Here is a 25,222-nt window from a genome sequence, read left to right on the forward strand (position 1 = left end):
AAGCCTTGTAAGAACTCTGTGCCCACCATTTTTTCAAATAGTGCACCTTGTTCTCCAGTTCTTTGGAAAACTGCTGAAGCGTTCTGAAGCTATCATAGGAATAGAACATACTAACTGAAGGCCCTTAGTGTGACTTGTATAAAACCAGGTGTGTCTTGTTAGCATCTGGAGGAAAACCGCTAAGATCAGATGGGTGTGGTAAGACCTGTGGCGTGTAGGATGGTGAAGGCTTTGTGCTGCAGTTGCTGATTGCAGCACGGCTTGAGCTGCCCCTCTCAATAGCACTGGGGCTGAAGTAGACGCTCAAGGACAATGGCAGCCAGCTGAAGGCCCCAGCTTCCACTTCAGTTCAGCTATACTGCTAAGGAGTGCTGCTATGCAGGGAGCCAAAAATACAGATGGTGGGAGGAATTGAAGTGCCCTTGCTGTTGTGTGAATCAGCTACCAAGCTCCCAAATTTGGTCATCGCATAGGTACTGCAACGGCTGTAACTTTGGGGATCAGGTGTAAGTGTCATTTGTTCAGCTGTGCCTTAATTTTGAACAGTGGCTGAATGAATGTTTGTAAATTAATCCAAGGACTGCCTGTAGATCTTTCTTGGTATAGTACCATAGCGAGTGTTTCCTCCTTGTGGAAAATCTACCAGACTAATTTCTACTTCCAAAAAAGATGCTGCAAATATTTAAAGTTTCTAATTATTATTCTCTGATTTTCATTTTTATACTCATTGTCTGCTTTATATTTATTACACATATTAATATTGGTACCAGATCCTATGTTTTTTTAAAACTGGAAATAAGCAATAGGAATGCTATTTAAATAAATGAAAGTACAGGTTTGCAGTCCTATCTTTTCTCCATTATACTATTTGATGATATATAGTTCAAGTTCTGTAATATATCATAAATATATTACGCAATTTGCATTGATTGAATAGTCACTTAAAATATAAAGAAATTACATTTTTTTGTATTTAATAAGTTGTTTATCATATTTTGTGAACCAAAATAGCAGCACACCAACCAAAAACAATCAATTTTACATGGTATAGCTGTTTAGAAAAAGGAGGACACCTGAGTATTCTGGAATGTAGAATGAATAGCACTGGCTTGATTCACTTAGAGTTGGCCCCATTTGTTTTTGGGGAGGCGATAATATAGGCCAGCTGCACAACACAACATAGCACAGAGGCAGAGAAGGAAAGCACTGGTCATGAGGAGGCGCTGGCTGCAAAGGTTGCGGTCCGCCTGAGAGTTGAAGAAATGATAGTGAATCATCTTCCATCCATATATTGTGGAGCAAACCAGTTATAGCATTCAGATATTGCCCACAACACCACTGCCCTTATCTACCTACCTACCTGATCTAGCATGCTGGATAGGGCAGGGTTAGTTTGATAACGTGATTGATAGCAAATCCCTGGCATTTCCAAAGTCATGCTTTGTTTCCCTATTACACATTTTGGTGGCTTTCTGGGAACAAAATAAAATATTACATTAATGGGTAAAGAAACATTGTTTGTAACAATGCCCCTTTCTTGTTAGCTCACCTGGTCTTGGGGAGAAGGGATGAAGGTGCAGTGATCCTAAGGCAATTCTCATGGGATAATGAATTTGTGATAACAGTTAAGAGATGAATTGATTTCTGGGCATCTGGACCTGTGGATAGAATTAATGGAAGGAAATGTCAAGAGAAGGTGAGCAAGGAGTCAGAATTCTTGAAAACACTGAAATAGATTGTTGGTCACTCACCTCTGAAACCCAATTTTGTCCCACTGATGGTCAGACCTAAATGTGTATCATTGGGAAGATCTGTGCCATTGTGAACATCAAAGGTCAAGCCAACCATGATAGATATAGTTGTAGGAGGTTCAGCAGTTGAAGGAAGTGATATGACATTTGGCTGAGTTTTATTTGTGATACAGAACATTAAATGTGCAAGAGATTTCAGCAGAGAGTCCCAATCCTTAGATATAAGGGAAAACGGAATAAGCGCTGCTTCTATTCTCATTTTTTTGCTTTTTCCCTTAAAATATCTATCCAACTCCATATGACCTCACCTTTAAAATCCTTTGTTAACTGTTATTCAGAATAGAGGCACATAATACAATGAGGGACTTGAATTGTAGATAACAATAGCTAAATTTGAATTTAAAATTTTGCATTTTTGAATTTTTTTAAACTTTCTTTGCTCCAAGTGGGTACAACAAAATTTCAGAATTTTAAAGGTCCCTTTTTTTTGGAGAAAAATTATTTTAATTTTTTAACTTGTAATTTATAAATTGAAAGAAAATAATAGAGAAATAGAACTGTAGCCAATCAGTCTGAAAGTACAACTTTCAACTATTTATTCATTAGAGAGAATCAACCTCTACCTGGAAAACAGCAAGGGAAAAATAATGTCTCCATTACTGTTTTTCCTTTATCTTCCTAAGTTTTTTTCTGTTGTCTTCTCTTAATAATTGAAATCTAATTTCATGCCATGTTCTCATCTAAGTTTTTATTTAAATTTCTTATCTCTAGCTCACCTCTTTGACATCAGGATTATGAATATCGTGTGACTGGATGTAGACAGCAAAACCAACAAAGGCAACAGCCAATGAAAGGAGCAGAAGAAGAGGAGCCGAGGTGGATGTCGTTCCAGGCAGATACGCAGGGAGGCCAGTAAGGAGCAGCTGACCATGGTAAGCCCTAGAGGTGAGGGTAAGAAGGATGTAGTATCATCCTAAAACATTTCTGGGAGAGATTACTAGAACAGCCAGAAAAAAAATGGAAAAGAAATGGATAACATGAATCTTTCATTTTTGTATGGTACTGTATTTCAGCTTTCTAATTTCAAAAGTCAAAATGTGAATGTAAATAAATCTATTGATTTAATTTCATTATTAGATAATTTAAACTGGTGAAAATCTTTCATGGGACTATACACTCAAAAGTTCAAAGGAAGGCTACTTGTTTAAGTTTACACTTCCATTGTGATTGCCATGAAGTGGGGAGCTGATTTTTTTGTCTGTGCATTCAGATATGGGAATATTTAAAGAAAGATTCCTAATCTGCATTCTGCAGTTACATAATCAAAGAAAAAGGTAGCATATTTCTGCCCACTTATTTTCAAAATGTCTAATTCTCTCTATTTGAAGACATGTCTACTGAAGATAAAAATAGCTAGTTTCTTCACCATGCCAACTGGATGAATTTGTTTGTAAGAGAATTTGTAATTTAACCTGACATAATTTTATGATACTTTCATGTTCAAGACAGCATCTGATTATCTTGTATTTGAAGTTAGCAGATTACAATAATATGAAATTGGGGGAGACAGCTGGATTTATGAGGTAGAGAACTGGATATTCTAGTTTATACTATAATTTCATCAAAATGTCTTAGAACACGAAGATACAATACATATCTGAAAATTCACAAAGGATATTCTATTGAACTGGTAGTAGAACCAGTTTGGAAAGTAAACATAATCTCCTCAAAAATCTGTCACATGGTTAACAGGAAACGGACTGGAAAGCAGAATACTTTAGATTTTTTTGTCTCTGTTTGAATGAATGGTTGGTGAGGTTGACACATTTTGCTCAAATGGATAAGTTAACGATTAGCAAAAGGACATTACATTGATTGCTGACTAGAAGCTCTTAATGGACGTTTTGCACAAAAATGAACTTGTCACATAATTTTGATTATTAGACAGGATAGATTATAGAAGAAGAGTAATACGTAATTTTAGGACAATGTTAAGAATATTAGAAGCTACTTATTTATACTTTTTTCTTTTAATTCTATACTGTACACACACAGACACCCACCCACCCACACCACCTTGTCCCAAGGACGAAACTCTTCCTTTCAGTATTTAGCTCTGCCTATTACCAGTAGAAGAAGCAGGGTTATTTCTCTTGGTTCCATCTATGGGCTGCCAACAAGCAAGTAAAATGATCAGTGCATAAAATCAGGCTATACTGGAGAGACTATTTTGATAGCTCAGAATTGGAAACCATCAACCTCCTCAAGAGGAAATGGGGAATAGTGGAAGATTGGATCAGAGAAAAGGAGGCAAGTGGCGGGTCTGGCTCTGAGCCTTCTATAGTGCAGCCAAAGTTGTTTTTGGTGTCCCTCTGTCAGCCTTTCTTAGACTAGTCTCCTGTCAGCTGCAGTTACCTTCCAGGGGCCTGAACAAACACCAGGTGATACCAATAGTAGCGCCACTCCAGAAGCCACACCAGGACTAGACAGTAATTTTCCAATGAACAGTACTGTTACAGAAGCTAAAAAAATCTTGGAGATCCCCTTCTCCCTATTGTTAGAATGTTAATAGAACTGGAAGCACTACTTTAGACTGCGGTGAAATTCTTTAAGCATGGAAATCAAAATAGATACTTTCAAAATATTGCAGAACAAAAACAAACATTTTATAGTATGAAATATGCAATTAGCACCCTCTTCATTAAACCAAGTCTCAGAAAAAAATGATGGCAATAGGAAGGCTCCACTACAACATACTCAATAATAAATAAGGATCAAGTTATACAAGTTTACTTTCTTAGATGCTGTAACTTAATTTCCTTTTCTTTATAAGTCCCTAGAGCTGAAACATAGGAAATACTGGATCAGCTCAGAGGAAAAGTGGCCATTCCATAAGAAAAAAACTCATCTAGGAAATCCTACTCTTTTCCAACTTTTGCTTACTCAGAATAGTTTTTGTGTCACTGTAAAAAATGAAGAAAGAAATACTTTAGTAGTCATGAACAAAAGAGAAGCAGAAAGAAAACGAACATAGGGTATATATCAGACAGAAAGACAAACAGAAATGTAAGAGTGCTTTACCTTTGGGCTTTTCATTGTTCAGCAATATTAGGTTTGGTTTTTTTACTACGTTTATTGCACTTAAAAGAGAGAAATAAAATACTATTAGCAAGAAAGTATGTGAGATGTCTAAGGCCTGTTCCATCTTCCACACTGCAAGAAGGTTGTACCTCCCTCGTTGGGATATTTTCGGGTAGCTAATTATATTTGTATTATTGAGCCAATAGCGCAGATCCAACAGATTGTAGAACAGATGCAATGAATATGGAAAGTAGATGTACTGGAAATTGAGTCTGCAGCTCTCTGTTCTATCATCACTTGATAATATGGGTGCATGACTTCTTCTGATGTGGGCTAAGAGAAGTCATAATCTCTAGGACCGTGATTGCGAACCTATGGTACATATGCCCTAAGTGGCACCATAGCCGTCTCTCTGGACATGCCAGCTGTCACGCGTTGCTTTCTGGTTCTGGTGTACACATACGCGCCAGCTAGCTGGTTTTTGTGCACGCGGGAGAAACCAGAAGAGCAGCTCCCTAGTGCACATGCACACACCTGGAAGCTGAGTTTCTGGCATGCGTGCCGGCCAGCTACTCTTCGTGCGTGCGTGTGCCAGAAACCGGAACATCAGATGACAGGCAGGTATGCACATGCCAGAAAACAAGAAGCTCAACTCAACAAATTTCAGATGCACTTAAATTTGCATGCGTGCTGGGGAATTACTCTTCCAGTTTCTGGTGCTCCCCTGTGCGTGTGTTCCTATTTCAGCACTCAGTGCCGAAAAGGTTTGCCAACGCTGCTCTAGGATAAGGCATGAACAAATTATCCACGACAGCAGAACTTATAAAAGGAGTTTGCAGCCTGATGCATAGTTTATGGAGTGCTGGCACAAAGCCTACCTTGCAGTTAAAGGATTTGGGGAAGCATGCTGACTCAATCTTTGTAGAAAACAATAAAATGAAACTCTTGTGTTACTTCCAGGGAAGGAGTGAGAAGGTATAGAAAAAAACATTCATCCATTTTGCCTAGAGACTATACTATAGGTAATTCTCGACATGACCACAATTAAGCCCAAATTTTCTGATGTTAAGTGAGTTTTGCCCCATTTTATGACATTTCTTGCCACAGTTAAGTGAACTGCATGATTTTGGGACATAACAACAATCATAAATATGAACTAACTGTCAGGCATCTGAATTTGATTATATGATTATGGGGATGCTGCAGAGGTCATAACAGAAAAATTGTGATGTCGCATTTTGTAGTGCCATTGTAGCTTTGAATGATCACTAAATGAAGTAAATCGTGGAATACCTGTACAATCTTTTGTGAGGCAGGAAGCAAATTGGAAAATAAATATTAAGCGTTCTCAGGCCTGCCAATACAGACAAGTAGCAGGCAAAGCAGAGAGGCAAGAACCTAGGAAAATGCCCCTCAAATTGATAACACAGGTCTACAAAAAATAAATAATCGAGAGCTGTTTTGGTTTTCCATGTAATCTTTATGTTTTTTGATACACTGAATCCGAATATGACCTCCATTTTGTCATAGGACATCATGTTTCCTGATAATTTAGGTAACTGTTAAATAAGGCAATACCTCAAAATAAATGGAAATAGACTTATAAAATTAAAGTTTTATTACAATATTTTCATGAAAATCCTTTTTTGAACTGAAATGAGCTCACCTACACACACTAAACTCAATTCTTCCTTGTGAGGCTCCGCTTGGTGCATTTATGCTTGTGAGTAGCATCTGGAATATCTCTCTGAAGCATCCAACAGTAGTCTGCCATCATTGTAATGCTCCATTTTCCCTGGTATCTCCTTTCCATCTCTTTAATGTCTTGGTGGAATCGTTCACCTTGTTCCTCACTCACAGTTTCCAAATTTCAGGAAACTAGTCAAAGTGGGACTGGAGGAAATGCACTTGCAAACTTATCAGGCAACCTGAAGCTTGAAATGCTTTCAGCATTCTTCCGACAATCTTTTTGTAGTGAGGATCTTTGTATTGGCTAAAAATTTCTGTACGACTTCTTTAAATTCAATCCACCCTTCTTTTTGAGGATCCGTCATGGTATTGACAAACTCTAAGCCTTCTAATGTCTGGTCCGACGAACACACCTTCCTTCAATTTTGCCTCCGACAGGCATGGAAACTTGGTGACCAAGTATTTAAAGCATTCTCTATCTCTTGGAAGTGATTTTACGAATTGCTTCATCAATCCCAATTTTATGTGGAGAAGTGGTAGAAGAACTTTATGGGAAGGTACCAAAGTTTCTCAGAGGACATTTTTTTCAGCGACTGTTAGCACTCTTGGCTGCCAACTCTTCTTGGTCCAGTGATTTTGTCGGTCTCAACTGTCCCATAGACACAGAAAACAAGGGTACTTGGTATACCCAGCTTGTTACCTGAGCAGCATGCACAAGACCTTCAAGTCCCCACACACTTGCCATATTTAAGTTTACAAAGAACCAATTCCAAGTTCTTGTAGGTTTCCTTCAAGTGTACAGAATCACCTACAGTATGGAAGCGTAAAAACCGTTGTGGAGTAAAACTGCTTTGAGACTTCTTTTTGAAGAATCTATAAAAAGACGCCATTGCTCTGAATCATATTGGATTTTAAATTGACCCATCAGACCTTCAACATCGATGCAATAAACCAACTTGTCTTCCTGGGCAAAGTAAGGAACAAACTCCTTTTCACGATGTCTGACTAATGAAGATGACACTCCTGGCAACAATAAATTCCTGCTTTTCAGCCTTGATCTGAGTAAATCAGCGGCATCTTTGGGAAGATTCAAGTCTCTTACCAAATCATTTCCTCCTGAGAAAACAAATTTTGATCTTGTATCATCTTCAAAGTCAGAACTTGATTCGTCATCTGGTTCAGTATGACTTCACCTTCATGGGAGCATCTCTTCCAAGGTAGCAGGGGACTTGGGTACTGGTATATCTGTGCTATGGGGGATGGGACAAATTGCTGAGTGAAGATTGGGATATGAAATGGAATGCTTCCATTTGGAATTAAACCCTTTCACATCGCATGAATAAATAACAGTCATCACTATGGTTATTTTGCTCTTGCCCTACCATAGGAATCCCATAACGGAAATATTTTTTCGTATCCTTGAACCAGTTTTGGAGGTCCTCAACACACAGTTTGCACACATTGTTATGCTATCTGCCCTGTGTCTCCCTCCCACTGGATTCTTCAGGAAAGATAACCCTTCTACCATTAGAAGCACAGACTTAAAACTTGCTTAGCTTATGCATATATTGCTGACCATCAGATTTACAGTGCTATATTTTTTTTACATAACTTTGACAAACCCTTTAAGGTTTTTTGGCATTTTATATCTTAAATATATTTATGTGAATTATTAATAGTAATTTGGACTTTAAATTTGGTTAAAAACCCATAATATAAAAAAATACCAACAATTAAAGAAATGATAAATTTGAAGACAATTTTGCATGTTGTGGCAAATCATGATGTCTAGGAGTTTTTTCAATATTTTATTTGTTTTCAGCACACCAAAATACATGGAAATTGGATGAAAATAATCAAACAGCTTTTTAGTCGCAGACCTGAACAGTTTTATTGGGGGAGGAGGGGGTCGACTACAAAAATGTTGCAAACCTGGAAACCACATACAGGAACAGAATGGTTTTTACAAACTACTGCATTCAGTGGGCTATGTACTAGAAAAAGAAAGATTCCTCTCATCCTTCGTCTCCAGAAAGAAAGAGAAACAGTTTAGAATGAAGAAAACTCACTCGCTGGACATTTGCTCCATAGAACATGTCATTGCAGATCTGAGTTTTTCCAGCATGTCTCTTGTTTACAGTGAAAAAAATCGAGAAAGTTATCTGGAATCTTGGAATTTGAATATGCCCCAATCTTTTAGAAAATTCTGTGCAACTCACCAGAATTCATATTGTTTACATGCATTCATCTGGATGATCTCATTAGATTTTCTTATATGGAAAGAATAGTGAATATTGTCACTTTGATGCCTATAGGAATAGAGTTTTTTAATTTTACCAAGAGCACACTCATACCCTTGAAATATGTTCTGCTACAGGGAATTACTGTCAACATGAGAGAAACTATTCCTCTCGTGTACATCTGGTGATGAATGCCTTAATATCCAGGAGGCCAATCCCTTGATGGCAAGAAAAGAGTTGCAGCTCTGGATTCAATGCCATGAGTTTGGTTCTATCTCAGGCCATTCCACAGAGGAGCCTACCTCACAAGATGTCAAGTAAAGGAGATCAATTGTTGCATTAATGGCTAATACCAGCCAATCTGGCCAAAGAGCTAGTCAAACATGAAGCAAGAATTATAATCTCATCAAACTGACATTCTTTATCAACAGGTAAAGTTGAGGATAATATTACTGGCTGTGAAAACTTTTATATCAAGTTAGTTGTAGCAAATATTGGTGCAAATACATAATGTAATGAACAGTGTTTGTCTAAACAATCTGGGTGGAACCAGATCAAGGAATCTTTAAAAAAAGTCAAAGAATCGATAAGTGAATGTATGCTTATTCATATCAACAGGGTACATAAAGGTATCACTGACTACCAGTTAATAGCAAAATATTTCAGGACAAATGGGGCAGTTACAGATTTTAGAAGACTGTAAGAAGGTGGAGATTTCTCTTTCATCAACCTATCTGCAAAAGCAGGTAACCACCAATAAAGATGATTCTTTTCAAGACCACAGAACAAAGGCAAATGATGCCCTGGCAGCATCATAACTGGCTCTATATATTCCCTTTGATGCCAGTGCTATCCAAACAGTAACAAAGATGTTCAAGCTATGGGTGATTTTAGTCACTCCATTCTGCCCTAACACCCCTTGCTCTTTGTCCTGATAAATATGGTGAAGACCTGTAGAATACTGAAATAGCAAACATCATTTCTTAAGGCCCAGTTTTTCACTGGAGTCAGATAAGATTGCAAGTTTACATGTTCCAGTCTAGAGCTTGAACAATAATTTTTTGAGTTGTGACTCTAAATTATAACTTTGAAACTGAATAGGAACATCTGTGCCTAGCAGTGAAAACTTTCTGGTCTTTTGGAGACCAAATATTGATTTATCGATTCTTCCAAAGTCACAGGCTCATCTCACTCCAATCTATTTGACTTGGCACTGAATCATTAAGCTCTAATGCCTGATTACTTTGAATCACATTAGGCCAGCGGTCCCCAACTTTTCTGGTTCTGCAGACTGCTGTTTCGGGCCGAAGAACTCTGCATTAGGAAATTCCTCATTAACATATTGTGCCTCTTCGATAGGACTAGCTTGGCTAGAAAGGGTCATGAATGAAAGGTCTTTTTGATTTTAAACCTGTATATTTCATTATGACATAATGGTGCTAAGACCATACCCTGCTTTATGCCCACGATCACACCAAATTCTACAAGCACAAATCATGCTATCACAAGTAATCTGGTCTCATGCGATGCAGAACTTTAAAGGGGATAACCAGCAGTTTGAATTGCATCTAGAAATATTAGAAGCTTCACTGCAATGATATATACAATGAAATTTTACAGCACCAAAATTGTGTGTGATGCTACGATCTATACCAGTTGAAGCTTCCAGTATTATTCAAGGGCAGATCCTTGTAGAGCATGCTTTAAACATTCATCTGGGAAGTGGCAAAGGAATGAGTGACAATGGAGCAGATATCTAATAACAATAGATTATTCATACTTTTTTTTATTTTGATGCCAAAATTCAGCTACTCTAATATACATTGGTGTAGCAATATTATTATATAATCAGGCCACTCACACATTGAAATTACTTGGACAAAAGTGTCTGTTCTACAGCGGGTTCTTTTCAAAATAGGAACAATATGCAGCCCTGATCTGGCAAGCTCTCTTAGTAAGTCCAGCTTCTGACAGTGGCACCCTTGGCCTGGCTGAAGCATTCTGGGTATCAGCAGCTGTAGGACTCTCTAATGGTTCTAGCAGCTCATCTCCTTTGATCTCACAAATATTGTGTAAGATGCAGCATGTAGATATGACTACAGGAATGAGCTTCTCTCTCACATCCAGTCTCATTTGCAACATCTCCAGCGAGCTCTCAAGACCCCAAAAGCTCTCTCCACACACATTCGGCATTTGGCAAGCCTATCGTGAACTTTTCTTGGGCCTCAGTTTTTGGTGCTGGATATGGTTTCATTAGCCAAGGGCGAAGTGGGTAGGCATGATCTCCAATGACAACAGGAGACATTGATACTCCTTCTAGTACTGTTGGAGTTTGTGGGCCAAATGTGCCTTCATCCATGCTGTTGAAAAAGGAGAGTTATGCAAGATGCGGGAATCATGGGATCTCTCTGGAAACCCAACATAAATATCAGTGAAGCGAGATTTACTATCTACTAGAGCCTGCAACACCATTGAATAGAAGCCTTTACAATTAATGTAGGAGTCAGCAGAGAAGGGAGGGCAGAGGATGGAGATATGGATTGCATCAACTGCACCAAGGCAGTTGGGAAAGCCCATATCCTTGAAGCCTTCCATAATACCTTGTGGATCGCCCAAGAAAATTGTTTGGGCCAGGAGCCTACTATTTATTTCCTCACAGACCTCTTCAAAGATTGAACAGGCTGATGAAATTCCCACTCCAAAGAGCTCTGAGACAGTCTTGTAACTGTCGTGATGCGCAAGTTTCCAAATGGTCATGGCCACCCTTTTCTCCACAGGAATGTGTGACCTCATGCCAGTGTCTCGACGCTGTAAGGCAGGACGCAACTCCTCAGCAATATACATCAGTGTGGAGCGTGACATTCTGAATAAAGAAATCCAACACTTGTCATCCTGTTCGGAAGAAATCATTCGCTCCCACCATTCACTACATCTGGGGAGCATCCAGTGTGATCGCTCAGACAGGGCCATCAGCTCGTGCTCATAATGCAGTGCGGGTGAAGATGAGTACACCATAGTGACCACAGAGACTATAGCATTGCGATGAAGCCGTAGCAAGGCTCTCTTACGACGGACGCTAGCTGAGAGGATGCGCCTCAGCACTGTAGCCGACTGGCGAAAGCGCCTCCGCTGAAGAATCCTTGCTATGGCGAATATCACAGTACGCCTGTTCAGCATCCATTGTTGCACTAGCAATTGAGAAGTTTGAATACAATAGCAAGAAGAGCCAAGCACTCTTGCTCCATTTATCCAGCTGGTTTTATCAGTAACAGCAGGTCCAGGAGGAGATGATGCTGTGACAGAAAACCTTTCCCTCCTGTCAAGGCAGAGATGACATCACCAATCAAGGATCATTCATACGCAGTCCAATGCACTTCATTTGGATAGGCACTGTTGAATTTAAGGGTAACACATTGTAACTAATTGGCTCTAGTTCACTAAGTCATATTTATAATCCAACTCTGAAAGTCTTTTTTAAAAATACAAAGTAGAAAAGTTCAGCCATTCACCAAGTTCAGCCATTACACATTCTCCATTTAAAAATATTTCAAACTTTCAGAGAGTCACATATGGCTTTTCCATAAACATTTCTCTTTTTTTTTTTTACAAATATTTTCAGATGGAAACTCTGTCGAACATACTATATTCTCCACACTAAGCCATGACTGAACTAGCATGGCTGAATCCATGACATCTAACAAACAACTGCAATAATACAGCCTCTACAAGTTCTAGGCCAGCCAAACCCAATAATAAGGGGAAAACACTCTACATAGGTGCAGCTCTCTCCCTCTCCTCTCCCCCTCCCTCTCTCTATTGTGTGTTATGGCGAGGTAATGGCACGATAGTGCATCCCATCTGAACTGAGCAATATAAAACACTATATTCTAGATGGAAGGATAGAAAACAAGGGGACAGATCAGTTTAAATCATGAATACTGTACAGGTAGTCCTTGACTTACAACCACAATTGGGACCAGAATTGTTAAGTGCTTTGCTTAACAGTGGAAAATCTAGTCCCAATTGTGGTTGTAAGTCAAGTTAAGTACACTTAACTACCTGTTAAATGAATCATGTCTGATTTATGACCTTTTTTTTGCTGAAGTTGTTAAGCAAATCACTGATTGTTACATGAATCAGATGGTTATAAATGAATCTACCTTTTCCACATTGACTTCGCTTGCTGGAAACTGGCTGGAAAGGTTGCAAATGGTGATCACATGAACCCCCACCCCCACCCCAGACTCTACAACTGTTATAAATACATGCTAGACACTTAAGCACCTGAATTTTGATCATGAGACTATAGGGGAGTTGTAATGGTCATAAGTACAAGAACTGGTTGTAATTCTTACTTTTTTCAGTAACTTTAAACTATCACTAACAAATGGTGTAAGTTGAGGACCACCTGTAAGGAATTTATCATTCTAAGACTAGATGCTATAATTTTCAAAGGCCTCCTAAAACATAACTATTCTTAGCCCATCTAGCAGGGTGGAAAAGCGATGCCCCACTGCTGCTATATGGCAGCCTTTATAGAAATGCAGCAAATGGGGCAAATGCAGCTTTGAACAGAAAAGGCTGTAATCTTGATTTAAATGCTAAGGGCTTACTAGGCATTGTTCAATACCTTATTATTTTAATCGTGTTTTCCTGGGACAGCTCATTTTTTAATCAATCAGTCCTTGTTCTAAATACAAAGTCCCTCTTTTAGCTCTTCAAATGCCTAATTTTAGACAAGCATACCTTATCTAAAATTGAGAAACAATCGTGATAATCAAACAAAGCATATATAATGTATACAAAGATATCTTGATTGACAATATGTGAATTTTGATAAAATTCAAGTGATGACTATGGAAAGGACGCAGAAAGACCTTGTAACCAATTGACACACGGTATGTAGTTGAAGAGGCTTTTATGTTATTGTGTTGTGTTTGTGTGAAAATAAAAATTTTATTTAAAAAAATGCCTAATTTAGTTATGTGACTTGTTAGCACATTCCTATCTTTGCTGCATATAATGCACATCATGAATGCTATAACATCCAGGTTGCATGAACTGAACAGCACATACCTTCTTGCATAGTCCTTTCAAGCGTATAAAAAACAGCTTTATTATTATAGGAATCTTTATGCTTATGCTCTAATTAGTAAAGATACCGAGGCTGAGAACAAGTGGCTTGCAAAAAAAATTTAGTAAATCAATGGCACAGGTAGTCCTTGACTTACAACAGCTCATTTCGCAACTTTGAAGTAACAATGGCACTGAAAAAGTGATTTATAACCATTTTTCACACTTGTGATCACTGCAGCATCCCCATGGTCGCATGATCAAAATTCATACACTTGGCAACTGGTTCATATTAATGACAATTGGGGTGTCCCAGATTCACATTGTGACCTGACAAGCAAAGTCAATAGAGAAGCCAGATTCACTTAACAACCGTGTTACTTACTTAACAACTGCAGTGATCCACTTAATAACAGTGGCAAGAAAGGTCGTAACATGGGGGGAAACTCACTTAACAAATGTTTCACTTAGCAACATAATTTGGGGCTCAACTGTGGTTATAAGTTGAGGACTAACTGCAGGCAAAATCGAACCAAGAACCTGCTTTATAGTTTATCTCTTAGAAACCCCCTACATTGTCTTGTTATATAACGCTTAAAAAATAACTAAAGAAACTATTAAATTAGGTTGTTAGCTATTTGTTTAGAAATGAATATTAGCATGTAGCTTGAAAGTTTTATCAACTGTACCACTTATTTAGAGAGTGCTTTTATTAAAGATTTTTTAAATATAAAAGGCTACACACTACAAACTAATATAAAGTAAAAAAAGAAGAAATAATCAGGAGAAAGGGCAAGGGAAAAAATAAAAGATAAAAAAGAAACTAGTAGCTTCTGATCTTTACAGAAGTTATAATTAGAAATTTACCTCTCATTCCAGAGTTGCAACATGATTCTCTTTTTGTAATCTATTTTGTCTAACCATCAAAGTCATAAATTTTAAGTTCATTTTTCTATTTCACACCAAAAGCCTAAAAAGGGTTTTCGGTCAGCAATAAACACAGTTATTGTCTTTTTTTTTCTCATCAAAGAAGTCAATGTAGCCATCTCAGGTGTTCCATCATCTTCCCCAACCATTCCTCCATTGTGGGTAGTATCAATTGTGCCACTTTGTTGCAGATTACATGTGCTTTTCCAACATTGCCCTATAACTGGTGCAGAGGTTTGAAAGCTGCTGAGTCGTCCCCCCCCCCCCCAAATAGCCTGTTACTACTCAAAAGTAAATGACATTATTGGAATTATGCTGCCCTGCTCTCTCCTCATGCAACCCATAACAGCTCTGTAATTTAATGGGCTGCCAGAGCCCAAATCCTACCACAGCAGGCTGTTGTTCTTCATTGTCATTGTCCTGGCCTGCTGCTTTGTTTTGTGTGCGCTCACTGTGCTGGCATGTGATGACCATACAGGCTTAGGGAGGGAATATTGTAATGATGCTGTTGTTTGTCTATGCTCGTTAGCACCAAGGTTACACAGAAACAACTATACTGAGATGTAAAAGAGTAAACAGATTGGAGATTGTAGTCATGGCGATACAATATTTTGGTGCAACATACTTTGTTTTTAGCAACCATTTTTTAAATTATTACATTATAACTGGATTAATAATTTTAAACATTCAGTACTTGTTGCATTTTTGCATGTGTATGAATGTAGCCTTCTCTTTAGGATATTTTATGTAATATGGCTGCATTCATTTGAGTTTGAGACCCCTATTCTATTGCTTTCTAATTAGTAAAGGAAGAAAGGAAACATTTTATCAGGTTTGCAGAAATGCTGTTATATGGATTGGGATTACATATTGCGTTTATACAATTTATAACCATTTATTTAGTGCCTGTTTAAAATTACAATGGCACTGAAAAAAAGTGACACAATCATTTTTTACACAATCATTGCAGCACCCCCATGGACGCATGATCAAAATTTGGATGCTTGGTAACTAGTTCATATTTATGATAGTTGCAGTGACTCAAGGTCATGTGATCACTTTTTGTGACTTACTGATAAGCAAAATCAGATTGATTAACAACCGTGTTATTCTAGTGATTCGCCTAACTACTGTGTTAAGAAAAATCGTAAAACTCTCTTAACTATCTTGCTTAGCAAAACACATTTTGGGTTCAATTGTGGTCATAAGTCAAGGACTACCTAGTATTTTCTAGCATTTTTAATAGTATTTTTTCCTACATTTTAAACTGTCAAGCCATATTTCTTGTAACCAAGACACAATCACAGCAGTTGTATAAGCTTTTGGGAGCATTATTTATTTTTATCCCACCTTTCTTATCAAGTTTGATTAAAACAAGATGTTATATAAAGTTGAAGCATGTAAGAAATTAAAATATGTTTTGATAATAAAGAGATGAAGTCACCTGTGTTTTGTTTAAATGATCTCTAGAGGCAGTAGATAAATGTTTTAATACCAAAGCCAAATGAAGTATTAAGTGGAAAAGATACATTTCATTAATATATTTGCTTATATTCATGAGCCACAGTTAAATTATTTCCCCCATATTAATAGAGTAACAGTCTGAGCTACATTGCTGTATCTTGATGAAGTGTACTTTCTCCCCACCACATCTAGACTCTTATCTCAGTCTGAAAATTTGAAGATTGTTCCCATCAATTTTTTTAGTCTAAATAAAATGTTATTGGTCTTCTAAAGATTTATTGACCAAGTGTTTTCTTATATCAATCTTGTATAACTTGCTCGAACCATTCAAAAGGCTATTAAAAACTGAAGTCAGGTATTTCTCTGGAACAAAGAGTGTGAATTTGAATAATTAAATTAATACATGTGTAGAAGTGTGTGTGTATATGCAATTCTCTGTGCCTGGAATGGTGTGAAGAATAGCTGGTGTGAGGAAAACTGCCTCATAATAATCAGGAACATTTATTCTGAGATGGGAAACTAGAATTGGTAGTGAGATATGGCTAACATTGAGCAAAAAATGCAGATATTCCGCTGATTATTAACAAGGGAAATGGTGCATGTGAGAGAAAAGGGAAGAAAGTCATTATTTTGCCCTCACTCCCCCCTATTTATATCAGATTAGAACATTCTATTTACATGTCAGTGTGTAGTGATAGAAGAAAGGAACAAAAAAGCGTCAATAAAGGACAATATTTGTAGCTCGGCATTGAAATGAAAGGTCCTTCGTCCTTCTCCAAGCTTGCTTGTTTTCTTGAAGGCGTTTCTTTACCCTCACTAGGTTAGATCTTATTATTACTTATTAATACCTAGATATTACCTAGTCAGGGTAAGTAAACGTCTGCAAGAAAACAAGCAAGCTCAGAGAAGGACCCCTCAAAAAGGGCATGTCTAAAAATTAGGGGAAAATAAATAAGTTTTTCTTTCATGACTCATGAAACTCTACAGGATATGCAACCATATTATGGATGCAGAAAAAGCTTGGGTTACAAGTTGTATTGTTATCTATTTCTTATATGCGAAGCTGGCTACATTAGTGATCTTTTTTTTTTCTTATTATATATAAGTTTTTCTCATTGGGGCCCAGTGAAGGGCATGAGACTGTTATTTACGAATAAGCCTCCGAGGAAGACCTGATAAGAAATAAATGCCCGACCTAAAGCTCTCCAGTAAATTCATGGGGAATCTGAGCCTTCCCAGCCCTCTCGCCTAACCATATGGCGAGATTTAGGCACGAGCTGTGAAGTCCTGCCGTTGGAGCCGTTCTGTCTCAAAGCCTATCCCGATACTACTCCGCTCCAACGCCTCTGCCGGCCAAAGTACGCAAACTCTTGAGCTCAACCACGGCGGTCTCCTCGGTCTATGGCAGCTAAACCAAAATCATAAAAAACTTGTAGTTGTTAGTGCTTAGTAACCGACAACTCTGAACGAAATCCTGCTTTCGAGAAAGAAAACGCTGGCGGAGAAGAGGGGAAAGAGCAACGGCCTCGTCTTACCTCCCGTCCCCTTTTCATTCTCTCCAAAACCGCAGCTTCACGAAGGCCGCCAGCGTCGGAGGACGCTACTGTCCCTTTAAGAGGAAAGCAGCGCCGCCGATTCTTTTTCCTTTGGCGGCGGGACACCATTCGATACTTTCGAGCATGGGCAAAAATGACACCTTCCGGTGTGACGCCGTAGTCATCGTCCGAGTGAAGGTCGCCTTCAAGTGACGCAACCGCGAGGGTGTTATCTGGTACGCAGGCGCATCCTGCGCTTACGATTTTCTCCTTGGAAACGCTGTCCCCTTTCCCAGATACGTGGATGCTCACGCCCCACTCCGGAACAGGTTGTCGGGAGCTCATATCTTCCGAGAAATGGAGCTCTTCCCCGCCCCCCCCTCAATGGAGCACTGTCTTCCGAGAGCCATTTTGACTGAGGGTTACCGCGCGCATTTGAGGGAATTCAGGCTGCACACGAGGGAGGGGGGAAATAGTTTAAATTAACCGTTAGAAGTCGTTCATTTTACCCGTCCGTCCTCCGCTGTGTTATTGTTCTCTAACAAGTAGTCCTTTCCAGTAGCCCTAGCCCTTCCCTCTTAAGCTGGGAAATCAAGGAATTACTTTTTATTCAATGACTTCTCTTGGTTACTTGGGAGAGTCAAGATATTCTCATTTTTAAGCAGAGAGCAAGACCACGAATTCTTATAAGCATAGTAGTAACAATTTTAAAAAAACAAGGCTCCAGTTTACATTTAAATGTTTCAGATCATGTAGTTAATTGGATTAAATTGTATTACTTTATACAATAGTTTCAAGTGGTTGACTTTCAGTGAGACAGTCTAAAAAGACACCAATCTGACCTGCTGCACTACGCTCCTACTTTATTCTGGTAATTCAAGTAAATGAAGGCAAGCAGCAAATTATTGCTTTCATATATCACTGAGATGCAACCTTATATCTTCCCCTCTTAGAACTACTATAGATTCTTTGGTGCTCAGTTGGCACTACAACTTGCTAAACATGTTAGAATCCTAAGGGAAAAGGGCTAGAAATTAAATGACAATTAAGTGGTATTTGTACTGTACCAGTTTGAAGGGCAGCAAAACCAAATTAAGAAATTACACTGGTATTATTTCTTAGCTGACTATATCACATCAAATAAAATTCTGATGATATTCTGTGAGGTTGTACGAATTCATGGAATTTTTTCATCTCTTTCAAAATATCCTATTTGTGTCCCTTTTAGCACAGCCACTGTTATTCTCACTACCATTTCCTTGTCCTAGTGGCAGGACGCGAAGGTTCTGTGTTAAAAAGTAAGACATTGCTATGGCAAGAGAAATGAATTTAAAAATATTCTTTTTTTGCCTTTATTTTCAGGGGAATCCAGAGAAATTAAAGACCATGTGAAGAAATTAAAAACCAGAGCATTGAATCAGAGATAGACAGAGATGGTGGGGAATGGGTGAGGCTCTCACCCAGGACAATTTAGGCTAAAACAGCAAGGGAAGGGAGGTAGGCAGGTGGCATAGCTTCCCCTTTCAAGATGCCCAGATTCTCCAATCTTCAAGAGGGTTGGGGGGTTGCTTTGCTTCTTCCCATACACCCCCCATATCTTAGCGGTGCTTCCCCTGGATATTCATGGAATTAACCCTTCCCATCCAAGGTTTCCGAGTAGACCATCACTCTGCTAGGAGCTAGAAGAAATATAAAAATAGAATGATGAAAATGTATCTTTAAAGAGAGATGCTACATGAGTAGCACACAAATTTCCAGCTCAATGCTTTTTGTAAGATATACTCCTCTTCCAAAATAAATAGATGCTTAAAAGATGCCCTCTACATATCTGCTGCAATCTATACAATTATCCCGTAAGAATAGTCTTGGATGCAAAATTAGAATATTATTACTCTGCTGTTGCTCTCATCTGATTGTGAGATCCAGTTTGTTTCTTTTTGTGCTTGTACAAATTTATCTACCATTGGGCAGAAACTTTTCAGAAACTTTTTAAACTCCCAGGATTCCCAGCCAGCATAGCTATGGTCATCAGCACATAAAAGGGCATTCAATAGCGGAAGGCTCTTTTTGATAAAAAATAATATTCCCACAAACCGTGGAGCAGCGCAGCCTTTTCCTATGATTCCTCCACCCTCCTTCAATTTACTTTTCATTTGAAAACCTTTACTTCATGTAATGTACCCTCCTACAAACCTTGAGCCACTAGAGGGACTAATCCCTAAATACAATCCTTCATTTCAAACAACTTTAGGAGTATGAAAACACAGCACAGGTCCCATACAATCTCCATTCAAGATTAAAATAGCTACCTATGCAATTGGAGTAGTCATTACTACCGTGTTTTCCCAAAAATAAGAGAGGGTCTTATTTTCTTTTGACCCCCAGAAAAAGCGCTTGGCCTTATTTTTGGGGAGGTCTTATTATTTTTAGATGCAGGAGGCGATGAGCGTGGTCACCTCATGGCTGCTGCTGTGTTGCAATATTTTTTGGAAGGGCTTATTTTAGTACATGCGCTCAAAGCCCGATTGGGATTATTCGGGGATGTCTTATTTTCAGGGAACAGGGTAGCTTAGCTGCACCACTATCTCAGAATGTAGATTCATCTAAGAATCTAAAAGAAAGTTCTTCCATTGCTTACCTTGACTAGTGCTCCCATATATGGCTCCACTCTGTATCAAGAGAGAAAAAAAAGATTATCAAGCATTACTGATTTTATTTCTAAAGATACCTACTATAAATCCCTCTGATTGTCTTTATGTGTCCAACAGGAAGTTTCTAAATTTTAATTACATTGAAAAAAGCTGGTCAAGAGTGCAGCAACCACATGGTCCATCTCCATGTATTATTTACACAACAAACTCAGAACCCTGACTCGGTTAAAATTAAATGCTAGAACTTATAGTAATACTTAATAATTGGAAGTACAAATTGAAGGTTTCTTAATTAAACACAAAAGCTTCTTGCTGACCCCATTGAATTTAAGGATACACCTTTTTTCCTTAGCCTTTAAAGAAAGATACGAGAACGATGATTCTTTTGAAATTTGTTAATTCAAACTGATTCAAAGGGTCCAAGTACCCTTACCAAATAACTAGAAGTGAAGTTTGGAATACTGTAGTTGATTTTTACTTATTACCCTTCAAGTTATTTGTGGCAAAAAATGTTATCCATGGCCCCCCTTCCACTAATTACAATAGCTGGTTTCTATGCACCTAAAATGTTACTTATGATTGAAAATTGCTCAATGATTCTGCTGCCCTATAGTACCAGCCTCAAAACATGCAGACATCCCCTTTCCTGTGCATACTGTACTGTTAAGGCTATCTTACCTTCAAATTGGATATTTCTTGCAGCCTGCCAGTCATTGGCTTCCTGTTTTCCCAACAGGCTTCATCAGCATCTGCATTTTCTGTCTCCTGGACTGGTGCCATTCCACCACCTCCTCCATGCCCGGCTCCTGGCTCATTGATAAGGAGAACCCCACTCATTTGGAAGATGGCTCCCAGGTGCGCCGCCGACTGCTATCGGTTGGTGGGTGACTGCAGGGGGTGGCGCCAAGACACAGTTGGGGAGGCTATTAGTGGTGCGGACAGCCGAGGCTGGAACATGGCAGGCTTTGCCTGGTTGATCCAAGTTCTCTTTCAGCTTGCTGGCATAGAGATCTTGGGAATGATCCTGGCACTGCTGCTATCAACTGGGAAAGCAGGAAGGGGCCGAAAGTGACCATGTTTCCTTCTCGGATTCCTCAGTGGTTACACTGGAGGCATTAGCAGGCTTCTCACTGGCTTTGATAGTGCTGACTCCGTTCCAATTCAGGGGAAGACAATGGGGAGGGTGAGTCAGAATAGCCACGGCGTCGATGCTGCCATCTCCCATTGGAAAGACCCTCTGGAGCACAGTGGTGGCCATTAGTGCTAGGTCCCCATTCCTTGCGGTCTGAGGGGTTGCCTCGATAAGTTTTGCGGTAGGCAGGACGGAAGGGTCGGCCATGATGGAAATTAGGAGGATAACGGCGGTATGCTGGGTGGGTCTCGCTCAGACAGCTGGAGATTGCGGATGTTGAGGCTGTTGGAAGGACTCAGGGGACACTGGGCTCATCAACTATCTCAGAACTTGCAGTATATCCATTTGATTCCATGATCCTGAGGAAGGAAAGCAAATTTGAGATCTATTATCACTAACTGCAGAATACAAATACGTTTCACCCCTTTATAATATTTCACTGAAGGTCTTTTGAGGGGGAAAACCCCACCTTTTCTACTTTCCCCCTGTAGCCACCTTCCATATAGATTACTGCATTAGCATTAGAAGGTTCAATAGAAGGTGCTAAGTCATTTCATCAATGTATTTGTATAGGCATTTTGTTCCTAGACTGCAACACCTCTTCAGTTTTATGAATAAACAGGATGCTGAGATTTAACTTCCTATTGCCATTATAATTATTTCTCAAGATGGACTGGGACAATATTCAATGACTAGAGCTCTCATTCATTAAAAAGCTACCCTTGAAGCTGCTAAATCTCCCAAGTAATATTACATTTTTCAAGAAAAATAATAGTGTCGCTGTTGCAAAATAAAGAGAATGAAGAATTTCTGTGCTATGATGTGAATTTCATCAAATATTTAAATCTAAAACAGATTTTACTCAGCATCTGTTTATTTTCCTTGTTTAGCTCTCCATGATAAGCTTCTAACTTAGACAACTTTTTTGGATTAACTTTTTTGGAATGAGCACATTTTTTTCAGAAAAGCATCTTATATCTCAACCCAAACAAGGACTTAGAATACAATTCTTTAGGCTTGATAAAACCATCTAACAGGTTGGAGGGGAAGGAACTGTTTTTTCTTCCTTCACACATGGCACAGAAGCAAGACGGAAAAATAGGAGAAAAGGGGTGATTCTTCTATCAGTTCATTCACATGCTTTTCCTAATCAGTAGTGGCAACTGATCAAGTTGATGAACACAAGGCTTTCATGTCAAAGCACATGATATAAACTCAAACCTTTCAATCCCCTTCAAAAGATAAAAATCTCTTCACATCACAATCGTGAAACCCTCTCCAACAAATTGAGAAACCACACAATAAAAAGTGTCCAAAGGATTCTAAACTTAGAATACAAACAAACCAGTTCTCTTCCCGCCCCCAATGTTGGAAGAGAAGGTTAATTTAAATGTTTATATGCCAAATCAGTACATAAACTAAAGTAGCAGACAACTGCACCTTTTTCAATGGACAAAAAAGGACGCATCTAATACACACTGGATTTTTTTGAAATATTTTCATGGCCACTGCAGTAAAGTCACAAGATACACAGATATATAAAAAGAAAAGAAAAGGGGGAACACTCCTGGTCAGTACAAAAGAATAGAGTGTCTTCCTGCTAAATGAGGGAAAGGAAACTTTGCTTTATCTGGCATCAAAGAAACCTTTACAGTCAGGTTTTAAGGCAATGACTCAAATAGAAAACACTAATGTATTAAAAAACTCTGGGAGAAAGTAAGTTCTCTCAGCAATAAAAGAAGCCCATGGTTCTGTGGAAATTTAGGGCAATTGATGATTTAGGCTAAGACTAATATTGAATATTAAGAAAAGAAAAGCAAGGTAGCTGACTTGGAAGGATTCCACTCTGAAAGTTTTATTGTTAAGGCAACAACAACTGAAGTAGGAGTACTCTCTTATGCTGGGGAAAGCCATTGATCAGAGTAACTCCTTGGGCTTACAGGTTAAGAGGACTCATGCAAAAATTTGGTGATGGGTAGTGAAGCTAAAAAGAAGCTCCTTTGGGAGCATAACTAAGAAACCTTTCAATAGTTTTAATTGCAAAGACCTACATGCCTAAGCACCTGGATTTTTGCAAGCCCCATAACAGACCCAAACAATTTAGAACATAAAATATTGGTCAGTGGCTAAGTTACCTGTTCGGATGCGGTTGTTGAGATTATGGCATTTCTCCTTCTTTCCTCCCATGAGACACAATTCTTCCTCTGGGTTGCGATTCTCATCCATGCCCAGTTCTTCTTTCTGCATGGTCTCTACCTGGGCTTGGATGTAGGTTGAGGAGGCAAAAGATACTGACCACCAGGGACCTGACTGAAGTCCAGCTCTAACCCACGCTACTTTTTAAAGAAAATATAAGCTTCCTGGTGACGACTCTTTCTACACTGTTAAGCCGGTCTCAAACTAACAAGATTGGGAACGATGCCACTTGTTTGAGTGGCTTTTTGAAACTACAAAAAGCCACTCAAAACTGTAGAAGCTTCTCCAGTGAAATCCCCAGATTTCCTGCCCTGCTCCAAATTTGCGATGCTTCCAGAGAGCAAATGGGTTATCTGGTATCGGTGCCCACGCTCGTTATTCTTCACTATGCCTTTTGCTTCAACACCCTAAACTTTCTCCTCCCCTAGTAAACGACCTCATACAAACTCGTGTACAAAGCTTACAAAACACCCCTATGGAGCTGGATTCCCTGCTCTCGAGCTCAAAAAACTCAATTCTCCCTTTCCGGCGTTACTCAGCACCAATCCCCGTCCTCCCGGAATCTACCTCCCCGCAACCGTAACAAAAGCAGCAGCGGGCCGCCTGAAAAACGCCTCTTCCCCCTCGGAGGATTTTCCTCGCGCCCCACACCCAATGCGACTTCCACCCTTCCTCTGCCCGGAGCTCTGCTGCCCTCTAGAGCGGCTCCCAAAAGCCCGATCCAAGCCGCCTCCCCGCTTTTTCGGAGGGCGCTGGCGGATTTCCGTTACGGTCCGCCCGCTCTTTCGGGTGTCTCTCGCCCCAGTTCGTCCGCGGGAGGCCCATGAACTCCCCTTCCAAAAAAGAAAAAAAAAAAGCCCGACCTCCGGCTCCCCCGGAAAAAAAGAGGGGCTCCCTGGAACCTCGACCCCAAAACCCGAAAAGGCTCCCCTCGAAAGACGCCCCAAAGCGAAGCAGCGCCCTCGCTCTGCTCCAAGGCTCCCGCTGCCCCCCCCGACCTTCAGCACTGGGCCCCGCTGCGCTCTAGGCTCTCCGCTCTCGCCCGCCGCTTCCCTCAGGCCCAGGCGATTCCCCCCAAGCCCGCCCGGCACATTCAGCCAGCCAGCCCCCGCCACGTGACCGGTTTCCCCCTTTGGCCTCCTCGGATCATGTGACCGCCAGCGCAGGGCGGCTTCCGGGGTGGGCTCTCCGAGCACGTGGGCCGGCCTCGTCCCGTGATCCCCCTGGTGTCACGTGGCCGCGGGAGGTGGAGGTTCCCGTGCTGGTTCTGCTGGTGCGTCTTCTTTCAAGCTTGTCAACCTTTCCTGTAGGAAGGTGTGATCCAGATTCACACGGACCGCGATTAGATTCCTGCCCAGCCTTTTGTTATCTTTGTCCGTAGTTGCTCCCCCTCTGTGGTCAGTGAAGTACAATGGGCTGTCCCAAAGTCGCCATGTGAACTTCTCTGGCTGGGGCGGGATTACAATTTGCGTCTTCACATGGT

At 39.8% G+C, this 25,222-nt stretch overlaps 1 protein-coding gene and 1 long non-coding RNA gene across 2 annotated transcripts; both read right to left on the reverse strand.

Moving 5' to 3' along the window:
- Nucleotides 1-957: 957 nt before the first annotated feature.
- Nucleotides 958-17,933, reverse strand: TMEM219 (transmembrane protein 219). Its single transcript, XM_032237071.1, is given in 7 exon segments — nucleotides 958-1,247; nucleotides 1,361-1,472; nucleotides 1,550-1,658; nucleotides 1,752-1,965; nucleotides 2,528-2,610; nucleotides 2,613-2,690; nucleotides 17,761-17,933. Coding segments are annotated over 6 exon segments (717 nt in total). The 5' UTR covers nucleotides 2,683-2,690; nucleotides 17,761-17,933; the 3' UTR covers nucleotides 958-1,118.
- Nucleotides 17,934-21,569: 3,636 nt separating this feature from the next.
- On the reverse strand, nucleotides 21,570-24,878 carry LOC116522860. Its single transcript, XR_004257007.1, has 2 exons — nucleotides 23,679-24,878; nucleotides 21,570-21,902 (listed from the first exon to the last, which is right to left on the reverse strand). It is a non-coding gene; the product is annotated as an uncharacterized LOC116522860 (long non-coding RNA).
- Between the last annotated feature and the right edge of the window lie 344 nt (nucleotides 24,879-25,222).

This window comes from Thamnophis elegans, chromosome Z, assembly GCF_009769535.1.
Source record: "Thamnophis elegans isolate rThaEle1 chromosome Z, rThaEle1.pri, whole genome shotgun sequence".
NCBI lineage: Eukaryota > Metazoa > Chordata > Lepidosauria > Squamata > Colubridae > Thamnophis > Thamnophis elegans.